A 26,271-nucleotide genomic window follows, 5' to 3' on the forward strand; every position below is an offset into this window, starting at 1 on the left:
GGTTGGAGAGCAACATGTTGCTCACGAGCTACTGGTTGGGGATCACTGCTCTAGATGTTGTAACTGTTACCCAGCTGACTGCCTGTAACGAAACGTTACCATGGTGGTCTAGTGGGAGGTGGGGTTGCCCACCGCATCTCCAGCGGGGACGCCAGCCACATGCTGCCTCTCTCCTCCTGTGCCGGCTTCCCTATGGCACGCACTTCCCTGATTTTACATGCTGGTGTGATGACGTCATCGTACTTAGCGAGAAATTCAAACACTATTTAAAGGGATCTCCGTATTGAAACATTGCCCGTTGTTAGGTTCAATTTAGTTTTTTCCTGGTGCTATTTCTACATGAATCCTGTTGATCTTCTGGTCATTGACCCTTGCCTTGCCTGACTATTCTGAACTCTGTATCCTGACCTTAGCCTGGCTGTTTATTCTGACCTCTCCAAGCTGACCATTGCCTGCCTGTTTATTCTACGCTCTCCAATCCTGATAGCCTATCTGACTATTCTAACTCTGCTTGTGCTGGCCCGGCCTGCCTGTTCCACGCTGTGTAGTCTGGCCTGGCTTCCAAGTTGTGTTCTTCCATCCAGTATCCTTGTGAGTAGGGATGTAGCGAACTGCCGATTTGGTGTTCGAACACCGGCAAAAAATGCGAACGTTCGCGAACAGTTTGCGAACTTCGAACACCCGCTAAAATCGTTCGATTTGAACGATCGAAGGATTTTAATCGTTCGATCGAAGGATTTTCATTCGAATCGAACGATCGAAGCCATTCGATCGAATGCTTTTCATTCGATCGAATGCTTACAATCGTTTGAACGAATGGAAATCGTTCTATTTTTTTCGAAGGAAGTCGAATGGTCGAACGATCGAACGCGAACTCAAAATGCGAACGTTCCCAAACGTTCGCGAACATTCGGCGGACGCGAACGGTCGAAGTTCGCGCGAACTAGTTCGCAGGCGAACAGTTCGCTACATCCCTACTTGTGAGACGATCGTGCCCCTTTGCTCGTCCAGAACCTGTAGCTTTGCTCCTCTCTTAGTAAGATCTGGCGACATCCAATTAGCTGAGGGCTCCTCCCGAGGTGAAAGGCGGCTGTTAAAGACAGAAGCAAGTGCCGAGACCAGGGAGCCTAACACTGGTTCTGGATTTAGGGTGCCGGACATGACACTGCCTTATCATCCTGCTGCTGTTCTCTAGCCCCAAAATATCTGACCATTCTAGGTCCTGCTTAGTAAGCAAGAGATTCATCTCAAGATTGTCAATCACTGAAGTTCCAGGTTTTCTATTTATACAGTCTGTTCAGGTTCAACAAATCAAATCTCACCCACCTCAAACTGGGGGAAATCTAACTGCAAAGTAATGCATCATCTGGCAAATGTGCTGTAAGACTTATAGCCTACCAAACATTGTTATTTAACACCTTAAATGTTGAACAAAATTAAACCATAACAGTTAAACCTATTACTTTCAGAACAATTTGTAAAATATTCTTTTTTTTTTTATTTGATTTAATTGTCACCAACCTGTTAGTAAGTTGATATATCAATGTATATTTTGACTAAAAGCATCCAGAGAGACAGCACAGACTTTTCAAAAATGGAATTAAAATGGGTGCAAAATAAATGCAAAATTCGACTGGCACTGACAGGGTATAATAAATACATCATCTACTGAAAAAAAATAAATATGAATTAGTATTAGACATGAATACTAATGTTATAAAGAAAACCTTACAATTTTTAGAGGACAGATCAACTATGAGAAACGAGTACCAGTAGAACTTTAGGGTTCTAGATTAAATGAATGCATTTTTAATACATATTTGGATTTAAGACAAAACCCTGTATCACTCGTAAAATGTTCATGTTAATGGAATACCATATAGGGCCAAATTGACTTACTGGGATTTAAAGCACAACCAGTTCAGTTGCCAATGTCTACCAACTACTACCAAACTATACACTGGTTTGGACCCTACATATGTGCAGTTGCAGATGTTTTAAGTAATTTAATATACTGTAAGCAATATTTTGTCAAGTTGCTTTCTGGGATCTCTGCAAATTACTCCCAGTGTTTTCATTCCTGCATCTCACCTTATAAATGTCTTGTATTACAGTGTGGTATATTTTTAAACAAAAAAAAACTTGAAAATGAACTTAACTATTGAAAATTATCTTTTTAGGCACCATTGTAGTAATTTGAGTATAATCTTCTCTAATATATCTTAATCTATTTCCTACAGATGCTGTTATGTGGTTTGTTTATTCTTCCACTCCGAATCATTCTCTTTATGATTGTTTTACTTGTGTCATGGTTGGTTGCGGCCATTGCTACCTGCTGTTGTCCTGAAAGAAATGAAAAACCATTTAATGGATGGAGAAGGTAATATCAGTTTGCATTGTCCTTTGCTGTGGGCTTTCTTTGAATCTGCTTAAAAGTAAATTATTCTAAAAGTAAACTATTCAGTCCAAGGTATTACATTCATTACAAGAACAAAAGATCACAACATAATCATTGTAAATATTCAGGATTAGTATCAAAGTAGAAAGCCCATTAAAATGGGCTATATCAAAGCCTAAGGCTAATGCTGCACATGACCTAAAGCCTTCCACAGTTGATTTTACTAGTAATTAGTGCCCCAAAATTCACTGGTGACCATTTTTAAGCAGAAAATCTTACATCTCACATCTACAGCTACAGTTTCATACCTTTGGAGAAAAGTTTTTGGCCAGAAGCCATATTCAAAAAGGAGTTAAAGGATCCATGATAAACAAGCTGACCCTAAATAAGATGCATTAGTATTTTGGTGTACAGAAATTGGTTAGAACAAGAACAGAGAGGTTAAGGGTAAACAGAAGTTTCTCCAAAACAAAAGGTTTCTCCAAAAAAATATGATCTCTTTGGAAAACAAACAGATACTGAAGGAATTGACTGAAAGAAGGAGATACTTAACAGATCAGATCAGGACAAGGCACATTGTAGCTGTAGTAGCAATTGTCTGCCTCTAGAGAAAAGTTATGTGTGGCACTAGACTACAGTTTAGGAAAGAATGGGGTTTGTTTATAAAGAGCTCACTTTATATTTTTAACTAATTACCCTGTATATACGGATGGTATATTAAGAAAAACTATAATAGACAAAAAAATGAAACATAGTCAGAACACATTTATTTATTGTGCTCCTCTTGAGCAAAGGTGTATATATGCTTACACTGCCACTTTAAATTTGGCTCTACATAAGTAACCGACTAGTTTAGCAAGAAACAATTCACTTTAATGTTTTGACATTTAAACATTAACATGAGCTTTATCTTAAGGAAATAAAGAATGCTCTAAATATAATCAGTCTTTTCATTTTTTTTTAAAGGGGACCCGTCACCCCAAAAAAATAATCCAAATCCTATTTTATCACGTTAGTCAAGCAACATGAACTTTAATTACACTGAATAAATTATTTGACTTTTGTTCCCTTCAGTCTGGGATGTCCTAATTATAGCAAGTAGTCAGGAGCCATTTTGTGGACACTGTTATTAAGGCAAGCCTTACATAATCTCAGAATCTTGTTTGTGCACCAGAATAGGGGACCTGATGTCCATCCCCATGCACTGGCTACACAATTAAATGGTTGAGAGAACTGGGGGAATGTGGGGAGAGCAGTGACATCTAGAAAGTCAAAGTAACTGCCTGCCCCGCCTCTATGCCCAAGGCATAGAGGAGGGGCAGGCAATATTTGATTGACAGATATGAATCCTTTAATAAAAAATAAAATTTGGATTTCATTTTTAATTTGAAAAGGACTTTTATTATACACTTTTATATGTCTGGGTGACAGGTCCACTCCTTTGAGCTGTAATTAAAGTTAAGACTTTGACAACTTTGACAACTAATTGAAAGATAGTGTGCCCTAAAACATTGTCTGGGAAAAAGAATCAAACACCAGTGATGTATTTGAACTGTAAATTCTGACTCTGACACCACCTCATGTAGAGAGAATGAAGACAGACAGATTGCTGATAGGGAGGTTAGAGGAAGTAAATTCATTGTGTCAAAAATGGTTCAGAATGTTCTCTTTATTACATTACATTTATTACATTTATATTACATTTCTTTTTCACAATAGTTCCCTTTTAATCATTTTCTTCATAATGTTTTTATATATGACCCACATGGAACTTAAAATATTAAAGGAGTAGTTCACCTTTAAATTAGCTTCTAGTATAATATATACTGTACATTGATATTTTGAGACAATTTGCAATAGGTTTTTATTTATCTGTTTTTCATTTATTTAGCTTTTTGTTCAGTATTAGAATTTAGAATTTCCATGGGAGAATGAAATATGAAAAGGATAGGGACTGAATAAAAAAAGAAAACGACACCCATAATTTTTGTGGCGTGAAACAGGTCAGATTCGCTCATCATTGCTGCTCAACAATTTGGGGTTGGTCTCCTTTGTCATAGTTTTTCATAATGCACCAAATGTTTTCAATGGGTAACAAGTCCAGACTGCAGGCAGGAATTTTTCCTTTCATGCAGCTTTTGCAATGCATCCCATATGCCATTTGCAATATTATGTTATCTTTGATTTATATTGTGCTCAAGTTTCCAGTGTTTTTAATTGATTATACTGTTAACCTATGTATATGTTTAAATGCGGGAGTGAGAGCGAGAGACCCTATTTTATTTAAAGAACGGGATTCAGCATAGCCTGATCATACATAAAGCACATTTGTGGATGTGTATCATGGCTGTGAGGACCTCAGAAAAAGAGTTGTTGATGCCCATAAAGCTGGAAAAGGTTACATGACTATATCTAAAGAGTTACAGCAACTGCAAACATTTGACATTATTGAAAGTGGAAGACCCAACTCCCTGGGTCTCTCCAATTGTTGTTGCACCTAAACCAAAGCAGCCTGGTAAAATCAGGTTATGTATAGATATGCAACATGCAAACAGGGCTATTCAAAGAGAAAGACACACCTACTATTGATGACATCATCACCGATCTAAATGAAGCCAAAATATTTTCAAAGCTTGACCTTAATTCAGGATATCATCAACTTTTAGCACACATGTGGGTCTTTGGAGATTTAAGAGACAAAATTTTGGCATATCATCAGCTGCAGAAATGTTTCAAAATATTATTAGGGAAACACTCTCTGGGATAACGCGTGTCCTCAATGTAAGTGATGACATCCTTGTATATGACACCTCCCAACAAGAACATGATAGGCAACTGGAACAAGTATTTCAAAGATGACAAAACTACAACCTGGCATTAAGTGCTTCAAAATGTCGGTATAATCAGAAATCTCTGACTTTCTTTGGCTACATTTTTTCTGAAAATGGAATATCAGCAGACCCTCAGAAAGTAGATACCATAAAATCAGCCAGTCAGCCCCAGAATATTACTGAGGTCCGTAGTTTTCTTGGCCTTGTAACATGTCTGTTTCATAGCTGATCTTGCTACTGTGTCAGAACCTTTATGACAGCTTACCAAAAAAGATGTTCCATGGTCATGGACCACTGAGCATCAAAATTCCTAAATAGTGACACTTTAATGTCTCATTTTGATCCACTGAAATCTATAGAGCTTGTAGTAGATTCAGTCTAGTAGGCCTGGGTGCATTTCTTTGAATCTCTAAAATGGGTCAGGTGTACACAATCTCTTATGCAAGCAAGGCACTAACAGAGACAGAGAGACGCTATTCAAAGACAGAAAGGCTCTGGCAGTTGTTTGGGGGGTGTCTGCATTTTCACCTTTACCTTTTTGGTTGCAGATTAACTGTGGTAAGTGACTACAAGCCACGGATTCCAAATCTTCAACAAACATTCATCCAAACCCTCCCACGCGAATAGAACGCTGGCTACTTGGACTACAAAACTACCATTTTCATTTGCGTTATGAAGCAGGAAGTGGCAATCCAGGCATCCACCTCTACAGTCTGCAAGGGACAACACTCCAGCAACCATCCTAGCAGAGGAACATGTGAATTTTGAAGTGGCACATGCTGTGCCCAAAGCAATGACAGCAAGCAGTAGATGCTGATCCTCACCTCCAGTTAGTCATGGAAACCATTGTGTCCAGAAACTGGAGTTCTTTCAATGATAAGGCTCGTCTCCAATGGCTACAACAAACTGCATACCTACAAGCTTTCTTCAATGTCAGAAACTCACTTCTGACACTCCACGTCTGACTCCAATCTACTCTTGCATGACAATTGCCTTGTCATCCCTGTAAAGTTGCAGGACACAGTAGTTGATCTTGCTCATGAGGCTCATCAAGGCATGGTGAAAACTAAACAGCTCCTACGAGAGGCTTCCAGGAATTGATGCAAAAGTGGAGGCACATATCCAAACCTTGACAGGCAACAACACCTAACTACACGTGTGCACCCTTGCAAATGACACCCCTACCTGATAGTCCTTGGACTGCAGTTAGTGTTGACTTCTGCTCCCTGCCTGACCATTCCTACCTACCTTCTAGTCATCATGGATGATTTTTCCAGATTTCCTGTAGTTGAAACTGTCTTGGCAACCTCAGCCAGAGCTGTCAAGCATAAATTAGACAAGATCTTTTCTGAATATGGTATACCAGAAACTCTAAAGACTGACAATGGCCCTCCTTTCAGTAGTACCGACTTTCAGTCTTTTGCCACCTACCTAGGCTTTATCCACAGGAAAATGACTCCTTACTGGCCTCAGGCCAATGGTGAGGTTGAACGGTTCATGCAATCCATCAACAAAACTCTCAGAATTGCTACCATAGAACATAAGGATTTTATGCAAATTCTTCAGACAGTACAGAGCAACACCTCACTCTTCCACTGGCACACCACCAGCAACGGCACTCTTAATAGACCTTTGCATATCAAACTGCCAAATCTCCCTCCCTCTAACGTCAGCCAGTACACCCATTACACATAATGATGTTGCTGCAAAGGATGAAAAGATATGCTGATCAGGGTGGCCGTCACAGAAAAATAATAACAATGGAGGTTGGTGACTAGGTTCTAGAATAAGACCTGGCAGCAAGTTATCCTCACCATATCATCCTGAACCCTATCAGGTTACTAAAGTCAAGGGTACCATGGTTACTGCTTGTCGTAATGGACAACAAGTAACTAGAAATATATCCCACTTCAAGAAACTTCAAGGCCACACTGGTGGAACAGACCAAAAGGTTCATGATGATGATGATGAAGAAATGAGCACCAGTTCAACTCCAAAAACACCTAGGAATATGTCTTCTGGAGTACCTACAACAACGCAAGCACCAACTGTACAAGAGGATCCATAGCCTGGTAAAGCTCAATGCTATCCACAAACAAATCAAAGAATGCCAGATCACCTCAAAGACTTTGTTTTTCAGTAAAGCTCTTGATACTGACTTTTCAAAAACATTCTGCCTCTGAGCACTTACATCTAGTTTGTTGCAGTTTATTTTGTTGTTTGTGTAAGGTGGGGAGGGATGTAATGCTGTTCTATCCATTCTTGTGATGTTAAATGTTTATTTTAATATGCATTAGCAGCTTAGCACTGGGTGGAGTAATGAGTAAGGTTATGGACACAGGAAGGGGAAGTGAAGGGGGAGGAGCGAACAGTGTGGAGAGAGCAGCCAAGAATAAAGCTGACTTCTACCTGCAGTCTGGCATCTTTGTGTGCATTCTTCCAGGTCCACAACACCTAGCACTGGGTTATCACACCTGCCAACAAAGTATATGCTTAAAAGAAAAGTTCAGTGTAAAAACAAAAATAGGCAAAATAAAAAAATGTTTCTAATATAGTTAGTTAGCCAAAAATCTAATGTATAAAGGCTGGAGTGACTGGATGTCTAAAATAAGAGAACAGAACACAACTTCCTGCTTTTCAGATCTCTAAATCTGAGTCAGTCAGCAACTTTAAGAGGGGGGGGGGCACATGGAAAATAAATGTTCAGTGAGTTTGCAAAGGATCCTCAGCATGCAGCTCAGATTCAAGAGCAACAGTTATGACTCATGTGGCCCCCCTTAAGTCACTGATTGGTTACTGCCTGGTAACCAATCAGTGGAAACCAAGAGAGCTGCATAGCAGGAAGTAGTGTTCTGGCTATTATGTTACACATCTAGTTACTTCAGCCTTTATACATTACATTTTTGCCTGACTATATTAGAAATATTTTTTATTATGCACACCCAATCTATTTTCCCAGTTTTTATTTTTATACTGAACAATTCCTTTAATCATTGCCAGGCAAAGTGACAACCTGCTCATGATATACATATGTTTCTGGATTTAAGTTACACTACATGAAAAACTCTTTGCCTAAGACCACACTTATTTTTCTCTTAATAGAAACTGATAGGAGGACAGGTTTTTAGGAAAGGCAGCTTCTGAGGATTGTATTCAGGACAGATTCAACTAAAAAACAAGATTCTACTAATTTGCTGCTCTCGAAAGGACCTCCAAGCAACCAATCAGAGGTTAACTTCTTTCAACAAGCTGCAGGTGGAACAATGAACCCAAATGATTGGTTGCTATGGGTTACTGCACAGAGGCATATTTATAAACGACCCCCAGTATAAATATGAAAACTATGAGTGTTTATTAAAACAACATGTTTCGATTGCTCAAAACATATTGTGTTAATCAACATTTGACCATTATTCCACAGTCTTTCTTGTTGTATAAATTACGGGCCCACAAATGAGCAGTACTGCAGTACCTGAGTGTTTTGAAAGTTACAATTATAAATGTGCATTTTTCTTATTTGTTTGAAATATTTATGCTGTTTGTAGTGTCAGATAGCAATGCAAATAAAACTGGCATTTATCATATACACAACATGTGTTGCTGATTTATTTTAATTTTTTGTCTCCTTTAGGAAAGTTACCCAGAGTCTAATCAGCACCCTTGGACGCCTTCTGTTCTTTTCAATGGGATTCCATGTTCGGGTAGAGGGAAAACCTGCAAGTCCAGCTGATGCTCCTATCCTTTTGGTTGCTCCTCACTCCTCCTTCTTTGATGCCATTGCAGTCATTGTCTCAGGAATGCCATCCAGTGTTTCCAGAGAAGAAAATATTTCTGTGCCTTTATTTGGCAGTAAGTTACCTTTAATACTGTCTGAATTATTTGCCATGTGTGTAAAGGTTTTAGGTGTTCTATTGTATAAAATAAAGACAGAGTAGCATGTAAATCTTTAAAGATTCAGGGAAGATTTTATTTCAAGACAGTAGTTTATCATTGGCCAGTTACATAGTTACATAGTTACATAGTTAAATTGGGTTGAAAAAAGACAAAGTCCATCAAGTTCAACCCCTCCAAATGAAAACCCAGCATCCATACACACACCCCTCCCTACTTTTAATTAAAATTCTATATACCCATACCTATACTAACTATAGAGTTTAGTATCACAATAGCCTTTGATATTATGTCTGTCCAAAAAATCATCCAAGCCATTCTTAAAGGCATTAACTAAATCAGCCATCACAACATCACCCGGCAGTGCATTCCACAACCTCACTATCCTGACTGTGAAGAACCCTCTACGTTGCTTCAAATGAAAGTTCTTTTCTTCTAGTCTAAAGGGGTGGCCTCTGGTACGGTGATCCACTTTATGGGTAAAAAGGTCCCCTGCCATTTGTCTATAATGTCCTCTAATGTACTTGTAAAGTGTAATTATGTCCCCTCGCAGTGCTTCAGAGAAAATATTTAGCTAGGTATAACACAACTATAGTACAGGCACATGTTTTGCCTCCCTTTCTAAGCATTGAAAGTGTGGTCTTTATCTTATTAAGTTGTCTCGAGACAACTTCAATTCCTCAGGAAGGTCAGCAAACAGTTAAACTCAATCAGAATGGCACCTTGAAGATCGTTGAGTAGTTTATTTCAAAACTCTGAGGATCTTGACAACAGTGAACATACGGATAGGGCAAAAGATTACAATATGATCCACACTAGCAATATAGATGAAGTTCAAAATGGAGCCTAGCATATACTACTGGACCAGTGGAGTAAACCAAACATATATACATAAAAGAAACATAATATCAATAAACAATAAGAAAAAAAAGAAAAAAAAATACAGCTGTATCAGTTCAGTTAGGTTTTCAGCATACAGATTTTTTTTAATGAACAATGGGTTACATATGAATAAGCTCCATGGGCCAGATTGTTGCTTGTTTGAGAGGTGGGGAAGGGGGGTAGTTTATTGTCTGACCTCTCTTTGCTTGTGATCTGGTGGGGTTACCGTATGGTGATCAAGGTTACCTGTTATGTTTCCTGATTTGCCACACTTTTATGTATTGTTGAGCTGTGTTGGTTATTCTGGCTGTAAATTCTTCAAGCCTTTTATTACTTTCAACCCTAGATATAACCTCTTTTATGGTGGGAGACATTGAGGATTTCCACTCAGAGGTTAATGCTATGCGTGCTGCAGTTTTAAATTGGTTGACTACCTTCTGGGTAGGTTTTTTAAGCTTAAGGATTGGAAGGGTTAATAACAAGTGGGGCATTTCATGTAGTTTTCATAAATTTACATATTAGATTAGATACCTCCTTCCAGAATTCTGTTATTTTGGGGCAAGTCCATAATAATATGTGACTTAGTGAACCTTTCATTGTGCATTCCCTCCAGCAGTTTGGATTTGCCGGTGGAAATATTTTAGCTAATCTATCTGGGGTTAGGTACCATTTCATCATAACTTTGTAAATGTTTTCTTTCTGCCGGATGCATGTTACTATCTTGCGTGTATTTTCCCAGACAGTATTCCATTGCTGTGTAGACCATTCCTGTCCCATAAATGTTTCCCAATATTTCATATATGTGTTTGTTTCTGAAATGGGTCTTCTGGTAGGGTGTTCATCAATATATATAAATGGGAGATCAGACCCTTATAGGGATATGGGTTTCTTAGAATTTTTTCAAAGGGAGTGAGAGCCCAGTTGGTTTTGTTGGTTATATTCCATTATTTTATTTGTTCTCCATTTACATTTTTCGCTATAGGTGTATAGTTTGATTTCGGGGGTCGAAAAAATCTGAGTCTGATCAGATTGTGGTTGGCCCAATTTATGGAGAAAGATTTCTGTTGTCCCGGGATGAAGGCAGGATTGGCCATGAGTATTGTCAATGGTGAAGAATGGGTGTCTTGTATTTTTTAACACATTGGGTCCAAATAGACATCGTAAAGCGTATTGGTTTGGGAGCTAAGTTTGATAGTTGGACCTTAGACTTATCAGTTAATATAAGGTTACTGATATGGTAAGGTTGAGTCCATTGGGCTTCAAGTAGGGACTATTTTGTGGGTGCATCAGGCTGTAGCCATGCTTAGGTTTGTCTTAGATGGGCCAACCTCATACTATTTGCCAATGTCTGGGACTGCTAGGCCTCCCTAGTTCCTATTATCAGTCATAACTGACCTTGGAATTCTGCTTTTAGTGGTGTTCCATATGTAGCAAATTACTGTATATACTCGAGTATAAGCCAACCCGAGTATAAGCCGAGGTACCTAATTTTACCTACGAAAACTGGGAAAACTTATTGATTCGAGTATAAGCCTAGACAGAACTACAGCCCTGTCTCCCAGCAGCGCACATTCCACTTCTTTGCAAAGTTGATGGTGACAGAGAATTGCCAAACGGATTACTGTGTGCATTGTCCCACTGTCCCACTACCATGTGCGGAGGGTGCTGTGTGATATTGCCATCACTGTTAATCTTTCGTATAACCAACAGAGGGCGCTGTGTTATATTGCAGTCACTGTTATTCTTTCATATAACCAACAGAGGGCGCACTGTTATTCTTTCATATAACCAACAGATGGCACTGTGTGATATTGCAGTCACTGTTATTCTTTCATATAACCAACAGAGGGTGCTGTGTGATATTGCAGTCTCTCCCCAAGCGAACTGTTGGTAAAGGAATGATTAAAAGTGACTGCAATCTCAGCTACTGCCCACTGACTCGAGTATAACCCGAGGTAGAATTTTTCAGCACATTTTGGATGCTGAAAAACTCGGCTTATACTCGAGTATATACGGTAACTGCTTTTGAATATAATGTAACATAGTGGTGGGAACCCTTATAGGCAAGGTTTCGAAAAAGTATAACAATTTCAGCAATATATTCATTTTTACAGCCGCGATTCTTCCCAGCCAGGAGATATTACATAGTTACATAGTTACATAGTTAAATTGGGTTGAAAAAAGACAAAGTCCATCAAGTTCAACCCCTCCAAATGAAAACCCAGCATCCATACACACACCCCTCCCTACTTTTAATTAAAATTCTATATACCCATACCTATACTAACTATAGAGTTTAGTATCACAATAGCCTTTGATATTATGTCTGTCCAAAAAATCATCCAAGCCATTCTTAAAGGCATTAACTGAATCAGCCATCACAACATCACCCTGCAGTGCATTCCACAACCTCACTGTCCTGACTGTGAAGAACCCTCTACGTTGCTTCAAATGAAAGTTTTTTTCTTCTAGTCTAAAGGGGTGGCTTCTGGTACGGTGATCCACTTTATGGGTAAAAAGATCCCCTGCCATTTGTCTATAATGTCCTCTAATGTACTTGTAAAGTGTAATCATGTCCCCTCGCAAGCGCCTTTTTTCCAACCTTGACAGTCTACCCTCATAATTTAAGTCTTCCGTCCCTCTAACCAATTTAGTTGCACGTCTCTGCACTCTCTCCAGCTCATTTATATCCCTCTTAAGGACTGGAGTCCAAAACTGAACTGCATACTCCAGATGAGGCCTCACCAGGGACCTATAAAGAGGCATAATTATGTTTTCATCCCTTGAGTTAATGCCCTTTTTTATACAAGACAGAACTTTATTTGCTTTAGTAGCCACAGAATGACACTGCCCAGAATTAGACAACGTGTTATCTACAAAGACCCCTAGATCCTTTTCATTTAAGGAAACTCCCAACACATTGCCATTTAGTGTATAACTTGCATTTATATTATTTTTGCCAAAGTGCATAACTTTGCATTTATCAACATTGAACCTCATTTTCCAGTTTGCTGCCCAGTTTTCCAGTTTGACAAATCACTCTGCAAAGTGGCAGCATCCTGCATGGAACCTATAGTTCTGCACAATTTAGTATCATCTGCAAAAATAGAAACAGTACTTTCAATGCCCACCTCCAGGTCATTAATAAACAAGTTGAAAAGCAAGGGACCTAGTACAGAGCCCTGCGGTACTCCACTAACAACACTGGTCCAATTAGAAAATGTTCCATTTACTACCACTCTTTGTAGTCTATCTTTTAGCCAGTTCTCTATCCAGGTACAAATACTATGTTCCAGGCCAACATTCCTTAATTTAACCAGTAACCTTTTGTGTGGCACTGTATCAAATGCTTTAGCAAAGTCTAAGTAAATCACATCCACTGCCATCCCAGAATCGAGTTCTCTACTTACATTCTCGTAAAAAGAAATTAAGTTAGTCTGGCAAGATCTATTACGCATAAAACCATGCTGGCACAAACTCATTGTATTATGATTTGCTATGAAGTCCAGTATCTTATCCTTTATTAACCCTTCGAAAAGCTTTCCTACCACTGACGTCAGACTAACTGGCCTATAGTTTTGAGGCTGAGAACGGGATCCTTTTTTGAATAGAGGCACCACATTAGCAATTCGCCAGTCTCTCTGCACTATGCCAGATCTCAATGAATCCTGAAAAATTAAGTAAAGAGGTTTGGCAATCACAGAGCTAAGCTCGCTAATTACCCTGGGATGACTACCATCTGGCCCTGGACCTTTGTTAATCTTAACATGTTCAAGTCTCTTTTGAATTTCTTCATGTGTGAACCATGCATCATTAGTTGTATTACTAGAATTGGGACTGTTAAGAAGGAAACCTTCACTTAATGGTTCCTCATTTGTGTAGACAGATGAAAAATATGAGTTCAGAATCTGCGCTTTTATTTTGTTTTCATCAACCAGCTGACCCCCCTCTGATAGTAAGGGTCCCACCCCTTCCTGCTTCATTTTTTTACTATTAACATATTTAAAAAATAATTTTGGATTTTTTTTTACTGCTTGCTGCAATATGCTTTTCTGTAGCAATTTTAGCTTGCCTTATAGCTTCTTTGCATGATTTATTGGCTTCCTTGTACCTTATAAATGTTTCGGCTGTACCAGCTAACTTGAAAGCCTTAAAAGCACGTCTTTTCTTACCCACCTCAACACCAACGCTTCTATTGAACCAAAAAGGTTTTGCTTTGCAACGACGTTCCTTGCTTACAAGTGGAATATACTGACAAGTATATTTATTAAGCAGCATTTTAAAGACTTCCCATTTTTGTTCTGTGTTTAACCCTGTGAAAAGCATTTCCCACTTAATATGTTGCAGAGATGCCCTTATACTGTCAAAGTGTGCACGTCTGAAATTTAGTGTTTTAGTTACTCCCTTATAGAATTGCTTCTGCAACAGAATCTCAAAGGAGACCATGTTATGATCACTATTCCCTAAATGCTCACCCACACAAATGTTAGAGATGAGTTCAGTATTGTTAGTTATTACAAGGTCCAAAAGAGAGTTATTCCTAGTAGGTTCTTGAACGAGCTGGAATAAAAAGTTGTCATTCAGCATATTTACAAACCTACTAGCTTTTTCTGTCTTAGCAACCCCATTACCCCAGTCAATGTCTGGATAATTGAAGTCACCCATAGCAACAACTTGACCCAGCTGTGAAGCTGCTTGTATCTGCAAGAGTAGCTGGGCTTCATACTCGACACTTATACGAGGTGGTTTATAGCATACACCAATGATAATTCTTTTTGTTACCTTTTGCCCAGTCAAAATCTCTACCCAGAGTGATTCTACACCCTCACCAGTGCCAGCTATTTTTATTTCTTTAGCGCATGGCTTTAATTCAGGCTTTACATACAAACACACTCCTCCACCCTTTTTAATCCCTCTGTCCCTCCTAAAAAGGGTGTAACCATTTAAATTCACAATCCAGCCACATGTTTCATCCCACCAGGTCTCAGTGATACCAATTATATTATAATTTTTAGAGCATGCAATTAATTCTAGGTCTCCCATTTTACCTGACAAACTCCGTGCATTTGCCAGCATACAGCGGAGGTTACTACTTTTACTTTTGAAATGTGCATTACTTAGTGAAGAATTATACATTAAGTTAGTATTATTCTGTTTGTAACAGAGGGACCTCCTTAGCTGGTAAACTGTATGCCCCCCTCACTCCTCCCCCATGACCCCTTACTAACCCCACTGCCCCGTCTACACTAGCTTCCCCATAATCCTTTATCTCACCCACCCCCCCCCTTGCCTAGTTTAAACACTCCTCCAACCTCTTAGCCATTCTTTCCCCTAGCACCGCGGACCCCCTTCCATTGAGGTGCAAACCGTCACGGCTGTATAGGTTGTACCCCAACGAAAAGTCAGCCCAGTGCTCTAGGAACCCAAACCCTTCCTTCCAGGGGCGATCCTGGCCCCTCCGCCGCCTGAGGCAGCGGTAGTTGCTGCTGCCCCCCCTCCCCTAAAATTTGCTCTTAAAGTACCAGGAGCAGCATTTTTGCTGCCCCTGGTACCTAGTGGGGTGCTGCCGCCTGAGGCGACGGCCTCAACTTGCCTCATTGGCGAAGCACCCCTGCTTCCTTCCTGCACCAAGACTTGAGCCACGCATTTAGCTCCCTAAACTCCCGCTGTTTTCCTAAACTAGCACGTGGCACAGGCAACATTTCAGAAAAGATTACATTGGAAGACCTTTCCTTGATCTTAGAGCCTAGATCCCTGAAATCATTCTTTAAGGTCTTCCATCTACCATTTATTTTGTCATTAGTACCGATATGCACTAAGACAGCTGGGTCATGCCCAGCCCCACCCAATAATTTGTCTATCCGATCAACCACATGCCGAACCCTGGCACCAGGTAGACAGTAAACTGTTCGGTTGTAGCGATCCGGACGACAAATTACCCTATCCACTCTCCTAATAATTGAGTCCCCTACAACCACAATCTGCTTAGGCCTGACTCTACTCTCCTCCCCATCACTACTAGAGAAACTGGTCTCCCGGCTGTTAGAGAGATCAGCCCCATCTAGAATTTCCAATCCAGAGTTCATACTCCCATCATCTTCACACAATCTGGCAAATTTGCCAGATTTGCCAAAAATTACGTTTTTCCCATTCTTTCATATCTGTTTCAAGTTGTTTCACCAGTGGGATATAATTAGCTTTGTACAGTTTTTGGTAAGTAGATGTTAAAGTTATACCTAAGTAATTAATTTGTGTAGATATTGTGTAGGTATAATTTGTTGAAACATATACTCCCAATCTAGTCTCTCAAAGGCTTTTTCAGAGTCTAGTCCTAGGATTACCGAGGGGATGCCTTGTGTTTGAATTATGTCTATTAGATCTACTGTTCTGTTGGTCAGAGAGCCCATTACTATGTGCCCTGTAGGTGTGCGAAACGTGTAGGGTGGATGGAGATGCAGATATATATATATACTTTTCTATAAATAAACTGAACTCCTTTGGTCCTGTGGATCCGTCTGAGTGCCGGTCAGCCCTGTCTTCTCTACATATCCTTTGCTGTACAGCTTCCTAATTCTGGGGATCTGGTGCTGGTGCACCGGGACCACTTTTTGGTGAGTCACTTACATGTTATTCTGGAGCACCTTTTTTTTTCTAACTATTTACTGTAAATATATAGGAAGAAAGCATATGTTGTGTGATGGGTTCTTTGCCTTGTAAAAAGTCGTTGAAAAGATCTGCTAGTATTGGTGAGAAGTATTCTTTGTAGGTCTTGTAATATGAATTAGGGAATCCATTAGGTCCTGGGGATTTATGAAGGGGAAGATATTTTATTGTATTTTTTTTATTTGTTGAGTTCCTCTGTTTCCTCTATGGATAATGTGGGTAGTTTACAACTTTTTAAAAATGTATTTAATTGTGAGAGATCCCCCTCTTGTGGGGCTATGTTTGAAGGGGGTAGGTTGTAAAGTTATGTGTAGTTTGAATGGAAGGTGTCAGTAACCTGTGAGGGGTTATGTGTAGCCTGGCCATTTTGCATGTGTATGGTTAAAAGTTGGGATTGTCTTGTTATGTTTTGAAGTTGATTAGCTAATAGGGAATGGGCTTTATTTCCCATCTGGTAGTATTTTCTTTTGGACCAAATTATAGATTTTTCTACATTTTGGATAGCCATTTGCTTCAATGAGGCTTGTATGTCCTGAATTGCCTGATGTGTATGGGGGGTAGGATGTTGCTGGTTCAAAGTTTCTTCAAAGTGACCTTAGTTTGTTTTCTATGGAATAGATTTCTTGTTGTTTATGTTTATGAGGTGACCTTGTGTAGTTTCTTTGTGTGCTTCCCAAGTTAAAGCTTTAGATTGGATGGGCCTTTTATTTTGCTCGAAATACTCTTTGATGAGGTCAGCTGTTGTTGTCTGGGTGTCTAAATTGTGCAAAATATTTTTCTGTATTGTTAGTGATAAGGCTATCTGGAGGGTTATAAAGGCATGATCTGACCATGATATTGCCTTAATGGAAGTGTCTATTAGTTATCTTAAGCAGTTTTGAGATATGAAAAAACTGTCTAATCTCATGGAAGTGTAATGGGATGAGGAGTAAAATGTGTAACCCTATTCTGTAGGGTGGTTTAATCCCCAGGAATCAAATAGTGCATGTGACTTAATTAGGGCTGTAAATTGATTAGCTTTTTGCGTTATTGTAGAGCTTTGGTTTGGGAGTGTTTCCCTATACTGTTTTTTAGTGATGGGCGAATTTGCGAAACGGTGCAGGCGTCTCGTTTTTGACGCCGGCGCCCGTTTTTTAGACGCCGGCGCCCGTTTTTGGCGCCGGCGCCTGTTTTTGCCGCCGGCATCCGTTTTTCCAAAAAAAAGATTTTTTGACGCCGGCAAAGTTTTACCGCGAATTTTCGCGGGCGTTTCGCTAATTTATTCGCTGGGCGCGAATCGCGCAAATTCACCGCGAATTCGCACCTGGCGAATAAATTCGCCCATCACTACTGTTTTTCAGAAAAAACTAGGTTAAAGTCTCCTCCTGCTATTGTGATGGCAGAGATAGTGCTTTGCGTAGCATATGAATTTGTCTAGTATTAGGAGCATATATATTCATCAAAGTAATTGGGGTACCAAAATAGGAGCCCTGCAACAAGAGATGGCCCTTTGTGTCTGAAATTTGTTTTGTTATTCTCAGATGGCAGTTCTTGTGAATTAGGATTGCCAACCCTGCTTTCTTTTGAGAACTGCATGCTTGATAAAATTGTGGGTATAGGTGGGAATGTAGTTTATTGTTCTCTGAGGCTTTAAAATGTGATTCTTGTGTGAATGCAATGTCTGCTTTAAATCTAGTGAGTTCTCTGAGGGTCAGGGTTCTTTTCCTGGGGCTATTCAGGCCCTTGACATTCAATGATATTAGGCAAATCATTGCATTATATGATTGGTCAATGGTAACCATGGACATACCATTGGTCAATGGTATGTCCATGGTTAGAAGATCTAGGTACGGTGTCTCATGTTGGGGATCCTGATCAGCGTGATGAAGAAGGTGAGGGCCTGGAGCGTCTGGGGCTTACTTTTTCACATTCCGGAGTTATTTTTGTGCGTTGATGTGCAGGCTTGCCATTGTCGATTGGGATTGGGGAGTGTCCCAGGGAATGTATGAATTTGTTGCCTTGGCTTGTGTCTGTAAGAATGTGTTAGCCTTTCAATGAAACTATTAGCTTGAAGGGGAATCCCCATCTGTAGGGAATATTGTTGTCCTGGAGGTGTTGCGTGATTTGCTTCAAATCCATTCTTTTGGCTAATCTAATTGGAGAGATGTCATTGTATATTTGTAGTTTGGCCCCTGGAAGTCCACAGTTGAACTATTTCTAGTTTCCACCATATTTTTTTCTTTGCTTTCATAGTAGTGGCAGCAGACTATGACGTCCTTAGGGTTTTGCTGGCTGGGGCGTTTTAGTCCAAGTGCTCTATGAGCTCTATCAAATCGCCATCCTTCTTCAGGTAAGTCTGGGCAAAGCTTGGAGAATAAGGATCCGAGATATTGTCTGATTTCTTTAGGGGAGATAGTGTCCAGGATCCCTCTAATTCTGAGGTTCTGTCTTCAATTTCTACTTTCCAGATCCTCACAGTATGCTTTTATTTTAGTCTGTTCCTCTTGCAGGGTAAGCTGGTCCTCTTCTAAGGAATTTTGTCTTATGATGAAGTTGTTGAATATCATTTCCAGCTTATCTACCCTCTGCCCCAGTGAATGTATGTCTGCTTTAATTTCTTGCACTGCTGCTATAACTGTGCCCACTATTTCTGAGGACAGTGAATTGTGTAGTGTGGCTAGTTGCTGCTTAAGAAAATCAGTAGTTACCATTTGTGTAGTTGGCAGTTCCGTAGTCTTTGTCTGGGGGGGGAGAGGAAGTTATGTTGCTCTCATGAATTTGTGGCCGTGATGGCGAGCTTGCCTCCGAGGCTTGGCCTAGCTCATGTTCCTGGTCGCCATCTTGAACCTTTCTTCGTGTATTGCAGGTTGAGGTTTTATGGATGTGTGGAGACATTGTACCTGTTGTCTTGCGGTTCCTTTGTTTCCCCATCGGTGCACGCTTGTGTAAGGCTGTCCCCGTGGGAAATTGAAGCGAGTTGATGCTTTTAGCTGTGGGGTGTGGAGCTCGGGATCAGTGCATCTTTATCAAATCATGCCACGCATGTGCCCTCCAGTGAGGTAGTGGCTTTATCACTTTATCTGTGTAGCCACTTAGTCAGTCTTCTCCCAAGGGAGCTCTATAATACAGGCTTCCTGTTCCTTTCCAGCCTGGCTGTGTGGTTTGAGGCTGCGGGAGGCAGTTGGGAGACAGATGGCTGTGGGTGTATGCCTTAAGGGAACAGGGCATCTAGGAGCACTGAGGCATTACCCCATTGATAGGTCTTACCGGTAGTCCGGGGTGGTTGCTGTGACTGCGCTTATCTTGTGATGCATTCTGGATGGGTCCTGGGTCCCGCTCCAACTCGAGCCCCCGGCTTCCGTGAGTGACTAGGCCTCACTCGTGTCATCGCCCCCCCTTGGTGCTAGAGAGGCTGTGTTTTTGCATGGGGTAGCTGGTGGCTTGTTCTGGTGGCTGGGATGGAGGATTCAGGTATGAGATGGTATTTTATACCTGGATGGGGTTAGATTGTTTTGTTGCCCAGGAGCCCTGTGGAAATGCATCCTGTCCCTTATGCAGTTGGTCATGCCCCCATTCCATCTACATTTTAAGCAAATAATTCTAATTTGGAAAAATTTTAAATTATTTAAAAAAAAAATAATAAAACATCATATTGAGTTTATTTAATGTTAACATGAACTTTGCCCTAACCCCCATATATACCACTATCAGACCTCGCATGCCTAGTCAGATCTGACTACCTACCTGGCAATTACAGTGCTCCTCTTGCACATCCTACTTTTAGGTTCTTCTCAATTAATGCCTCCTATAACAAACCATTAAAATTGAAGCATATTTGGTGCATAACTGTAACATTAATTTGGGCTACATTAGGTTATGTCCAGCTAAGGAACAGCAGGACATGGATTACACTGGACTTCAGGAATGAGCCTTCACTATGTGGAAGGTATGAAGGAAAGTTGTAGTACACTTAGGCTTCTGCTTTAAAAATAAGGAAGCCAGGACCTTCTTTGCGACAAAGCAATAGAACAAGTTTATTGTCCAAGATAATGTCCACAGTGTTACTGTATGTACTTCAAATCCACAGAGGTAGTGCAGCACAAGATAACAAATATCAGGGCAGTTTAAGCAAGGGGAGTACGATGTGACACCATGTGGAGACAGCTAGGGAAGTTTAAGGGTCATCCCTAAGGTTTATATGCCTCATGTCCCATACAGAAAAATTTGATCAGGGAGAATACATTTAAACCTGATTCTCTATTCAATACTGCGGTCCCTTCACTTTGGGGGGAGCTACTCCTTACTATAAATCATTGAGGGAGCACAAGCTGCTCTTTCTATTTAAATCTACCTATCTCACTTTCCTAGTAAGTGCTATTACATGAAATAACCTGTCAGTGACTAAAGCTTCCATCACGGGACCTCTGCTCCCCAAATTTCACTACAGGTAGGGATGTCCCTTTAGGGCAGCACAACTTTATTGGGGACTTATTGATCCCAGGCTCCCCAGAACACATCCAGCTGGGATAGCAACTGTAGACCAAAGAGGAAGATCCACCCTGAACCAAACAATTTATTAAAGTGTGTCAGGAAGTGGTCATAGACCTAAGGGCCAATGATAGGAATATGTAACTGGGTAAATAGATACATTAAATATCCCCAAGCACTAGGAATTGAAGTAGTGCAGGTATTTAAAGCCACAGGAACTTACTGAACCTCTGGGTCCCTACATATTCTCAATGTATCTACAATCCACTCCAAGCCCAGCTTTCCCCTGCCTTAACTTATTCCTTCTCATCCAATCACATCTGCATGTGATTTTGCCATTCTTTAAACATAAACCAATGTAATCTGGCTGCTGGTCATTCGGATCGCTTATCATGCAGCCCCTGCATTTATAGCTCCTGGACTCATAGCAACCAATCAGTGATTATCTTTTCTCAGCCAGCTGCAGTTAAATCAATGAAAGCATGAATCTGGTTGTTTGTCATTGGTTACTGCCCAGGTGAAAATCTGCCCAGTGTTTATAAATAACCTCTATTCAGTCCAGGAGGTCTCAACATAGGCCTTGATTTATCTGTTTTCAATTGAATTAATTTATTAATAGTAATGAGCGAATCTGTGAAAACATGTGCGAAATGGAGAAAAGAATTATGAAACGCCTTGAAGTCAATGGGTGTCAAATTTTGACACTTTAAAAAAAAAAACCAGGAAAAATAGATAAAGAGATATTTGAGAAATACATTTTATGTAGTACAGGAATGGAACCTGATATCCAGAATGCTCTGGACCTGGGTTTTTTTCGGATAATGGATCTTTTCAGTAATTTGGTTCTTCATACCTTGTCTAATAGAAAATCATATAAACATTAAATAAACCCAATATGTGGGGGCGCTAGTGAGCCATCATCCAAGATGACTGCATCTTGGTTGTGTTCGCACCTATGGAGCACTGCTAAATACATCACGAAATAGTAGGACAAGAATCTAATGGTAAGAAGACTTGGAAGCAACAGAGACAACCAGATGGCACATAAAAGATGCAGACAGGAGAAAAAAGGGACACTAACCACCTCTCCTCAAAACACGTGGATCATCACGTCATACTTGATTAGGCCCCAAAGCCCGATCTGGCACCTATGACTTTAGCAGACAGACTCCTGGTTAGAGAGCAACTCTCACTTGCCAGCGCTCTCAACACTGCAGGGCCCTTCTGACGACTCGCTTCTATAAATTTAAAACCACGCTGCGACATAAACTGGCAACTCCAAGAACAGACATTCCAGAAACGGTAACTGACCACATCTGTTATAAAATTATATTTATATCACTTGTCCCTAACTTGCCAAAGGAGCGCCTAGAATGTGATAGGATACACTGGGCTCTACGAACCCTACGAGAAGGTGACCCACCTAGAGATATAATACTATGCCTTCATTATCATGGGACAAAGGTGGTGATCCTGCATGCTCAAATTCAAATCTACATGGCTCTAGCTCCAATAACACTGTAGAAACGTAAAGCACTAGCACCAATGTGCTAGTCCTGCGCGGGTTCATTTTTTGGAACCCGTACCCAACCCGTACCCGCAAGCTGCAACCCGCATTATTACCTGCTTGGACCCGACCCGTAAGTACCTTATACGCAACCCGGACCCGCGACCCGATGACCATCAAGAATCAGGAAGTGCTGTCATTGTAAACCGGAAGTGACATCATTGGAAATAGGCACCTTTCCGGCGGTCACAAGATGGCTGCGCCCTTCAGCTACACGTGGGTAGGGGCGCTGGAGCAGTGACGCCGACATCGGAACGCCAAAGTGATGACGTCATGAACCGGCACCAAATTAGAATGAAAGGGTGCCCAGGATGCCGGTTCAATGCCCAAGTATATTTCCTGTTTGGTTCCTGGGTGCATCTATAACTCGTATTGATTGATTCCTGAACTTCCTGACCCTGCCTGAACTTGGATTTTGCTACAGCTACCCTTGGTCTTCCTCCCCTAGGAAGGGTCAGGTTAATATATAATGCCACATTCATTCCCTTGCCGAGGCCATCCAACAAATAGGCTGACTGATGGTCACAGTTATCTGATGCACCAACTAGGATAGCCCAAAATTGACCACATTGTTCCAAGGTCAGCCCCACAGATTTATCTTGCTGCCCCCAAGTAGAGTTTGTCCTACATCATCCTATTTTGTTTTAGGGACCTACGGGTAAAATTCACCAAACAGTGGACAGTTCCAGTGAGCTGTTATTACAAATTTCTGTTTTATTTTATTTCTCTTGTTATATTATGTTTTATATATATTTATGAAAGTGCTACTTACATTTGCAAAAGGATCTTATATAATTTACTTTCTCCCTATCTCAAAGGTCCCCCTATATATAAGTATGCTACTTTGCAGTTTCTATTACAATGGGATTGAAGGTATGATCTCATAATCTCCAGGGTTTTAATTCCCCTGCAAAGCTAAGGAAAGCCTTCCAATACTACAACTTTTTTCAAATAGATACAGTATATATTTCTTCAAGAACCCCATTTTTCAGTAACAAAAACTCAGAGAATCCATATGGCCAATAGTACAACTAAAACTAAAGGTGTAGCAATTTGTATGAAAAAAAATGGGTTACCAACACAAATATTACTAAATGGTAGATATATTGCTCTCAAAGGTCACACTATCTGAGGTGAAATTGACGTTTCTTACTATGCCCTGAATTGAATTACAATTTTTTTAATCTGTAGTGGGCTTTCTTTCACATTGGGCTGAGGGACACCTGATCATCGGTGGCAACACCAATAGTATGCTTGATAGATACTGGTCTAGACAGACTATTTTGCTGCCCCCTAATTTTCAACATCACTCTATTTCAGCTGAAGGGACATAAATAAGCACTTTATGTACATCAGAAGGATGGGTAGCTATCTGGAGAGAATTACACCCAGGTACCATGCAATGCAATCATTACTCTCCACCCCATATACTATAAACAATGATCAACCATATTTGGATCTCTCAAGGGTTAGTGGCAATGCCCCAGTCCGCCAGAATTCTAAATATATCTTGGTCAGACCACTTTCCTATGCTGTATAAGGTCACACTTCTCCACCTAACTAAAACATTGGCACAGTGACAAATTAATGAATCCTTTTCAAAAGTGCCCGAATTATACACCCAAGTAGAAACTTCTCTTAAAACTTACTTCCAGGAAAATGCTACCTCAGTCCCTTCATCTACCATCCTATGGGAAGCCCACAAGGATGTTATATAGGGTCTCTTGATTCAATGTGGTTCAAAGCAGAAAAAAGGCCATAACCTAGAAATTGCTAATCTTACATCACAGCTAAATGATTTATTATCATAACAAGCTGACAACCCCAACGCTGATCTACGTACCCAGATTCATTAAATCTATACAAAATTAGATCTAGCCCTTATTCATAAGACTGAGAGAGTTTGGAAATGGACCCAACAGAGAGTATACTATCACACTAATAAACCTAGCAATCTCTTTGCCAGGAGACTTCGAAATAGATTGGATTTCACTCCAATCACTAAAATCAAAACTTCCAATGGGTTTGTCACAAGTGCATCACAAACTGCCCTATGGGAATTTCACACTTTTTATAAGAAACTTGACCGGTCTATACCAACACCCCCAACTCATAAATTAGCAGCCTTTTTTAGAGATATAAAATAGACTTTATCTTTCTCAGTATTTCCTATTATTTCTTTATGAATTGAGCCTTTTATTTCTATGCAATATGGAATCTGCTGGCTCTTTCATATGATGTCCTAACCAAATCCTTTGGATAGCCCCTATTCCATAATCAACCTCCCAGTTCTTTGGACAGTTACTTTTATGTCACTTCCAAATTGCAATTCCGCCGATATCTGACAAATTGGCCATATGAGATCCTTTATATAATATGCTTTTGGATCTGGCTCTATGCTATTGTGTAACCCGCTGTTGATTTCCTGAAAATGTCTGTATTTATCTTCCCTGTGAGACTATTCCCCTTTAATTTGAGATCTAAAAAAACGAATCTCATTAGGGGTGTTTCAGTGAAAAATTTAAGATTGTGCTCATTGTTATTCAAATATGCATGGAATTCATTTATTGATTCCTGCATACAAACAAGCGGTCATCAATATAACAACCATACCATATAATGTGTTCACGAAAGGGGTTGTCACATCCAAAGATGCGGGACTGCTCCCACCAACCAATGTACAGGTTGGTATTGCAAATGATGCACCCATAGCAGTCCCCTGTCTCTGGAGGTAAAAACCCCCATCAAAATAGAAAAAATGGTGTTAATAAAAATTCCAAAACCAATAAAGTGAAATAAATAAAATCCTCAGTGCATTGTCATGAGTTTTTTAGAGATGCTGCAATGGCCCGTTTACTTAACCTATGTGGTATGGTGGAGTACAAAGATTTTACATCCACTGAAATCCAATGGTACTGTAAGTGTTCAACCATTTAAAACCATTTAAGTGAAGATAATTTGTGAATCAAGTGTCCCGAATTTCTAATATATGATCCCAAGTACGGAAACAAAGATTTTAATCCCAAATTCAACCAATCTGAAAGCCCCTCATTAATGGACCCGATACTAGCCACAATGGGTCTGCCTTCCGGAGACGTCACAGATATATGTAGTTTTTGGATGTGATGGAAATTCAGAATGGTCGGTGTGCATCTGACTAAATAGTCCAAATCCTGAGAATCCATTACCCCCAAAGAAATGCCATAAGACACCAACTGTTCAATATGTGTTAGGAACTCATTCTGTGGGTTGGATGGAAGCCTCATATATGTGTCAATATTGTTTAGTTGTCGTTTTGCCTCTGCAACATAATCAGTGGTATTCATAACCACCACACTACCCCCATTGTCGGCTTGCCTGATGGTTATAGATGTGTCATCTTTTAGTGCCTTTAGGGCATGTCGTATGTTACTAGGGCTTGGATATGTTAGTAGGATGTCCCTGTATTCTCTTAGTACTCAATATCTTTAAATCTTTCTCCACAAGGTCCTGAAACATATCCATTGTAGAACATCGGGACTGTATGGGATAAAAATCAGAAGTAATTTTTTTTATCCATAATAATTCTTCCC

The 26,271-nt window shown here is 40.1% G+C and overlaps 1 protein-coding gene across 7 annotated transcripts in view; it reads left to right on the forward strand.

Moving 5' to 3' along the window:
• lpcat2.S (lysophosphatidylcholine acyltransferase 2 S homeolog) overlaps window positions 1-26,271 on the forward strand; it is a 154,180-nt gene that overhangs the window by 28,768 nt on the left and 99,141 nt on the right. For all 7 annotated transcript variants that reach the window (XM_018260416.2, XM_018260419.2, XM_041561090.1 and 4 more), the window contains 2 exons: window positions 2,241-2,380; window positions 8,861-9,078. In XM_018260416.2, the coding sequence (XP_018115905.1) occupies window positions 2,241-2,380; window positions 8,861-9,078 (358 nt within the window). The remainder of the gene's footprint in view (window positions 1-2,240; window positions 2,381-8,860; window positions 9,079-26,271) is intronic.

This window comes from Xenopus laevis, chromosome 4S (genome assembly GCF_017654675.1).
Source record: "Xenopus laevis strain J_2021 chromosome 4S, Xenopus_laevis_v10.1, whole genome shotgun sequence".
Lineage (NCBI taxonomy): Eukaryota > Metazoa > Chordata > Amphibia > Anura > Pipidae > Xenopus > Xenopus laevis.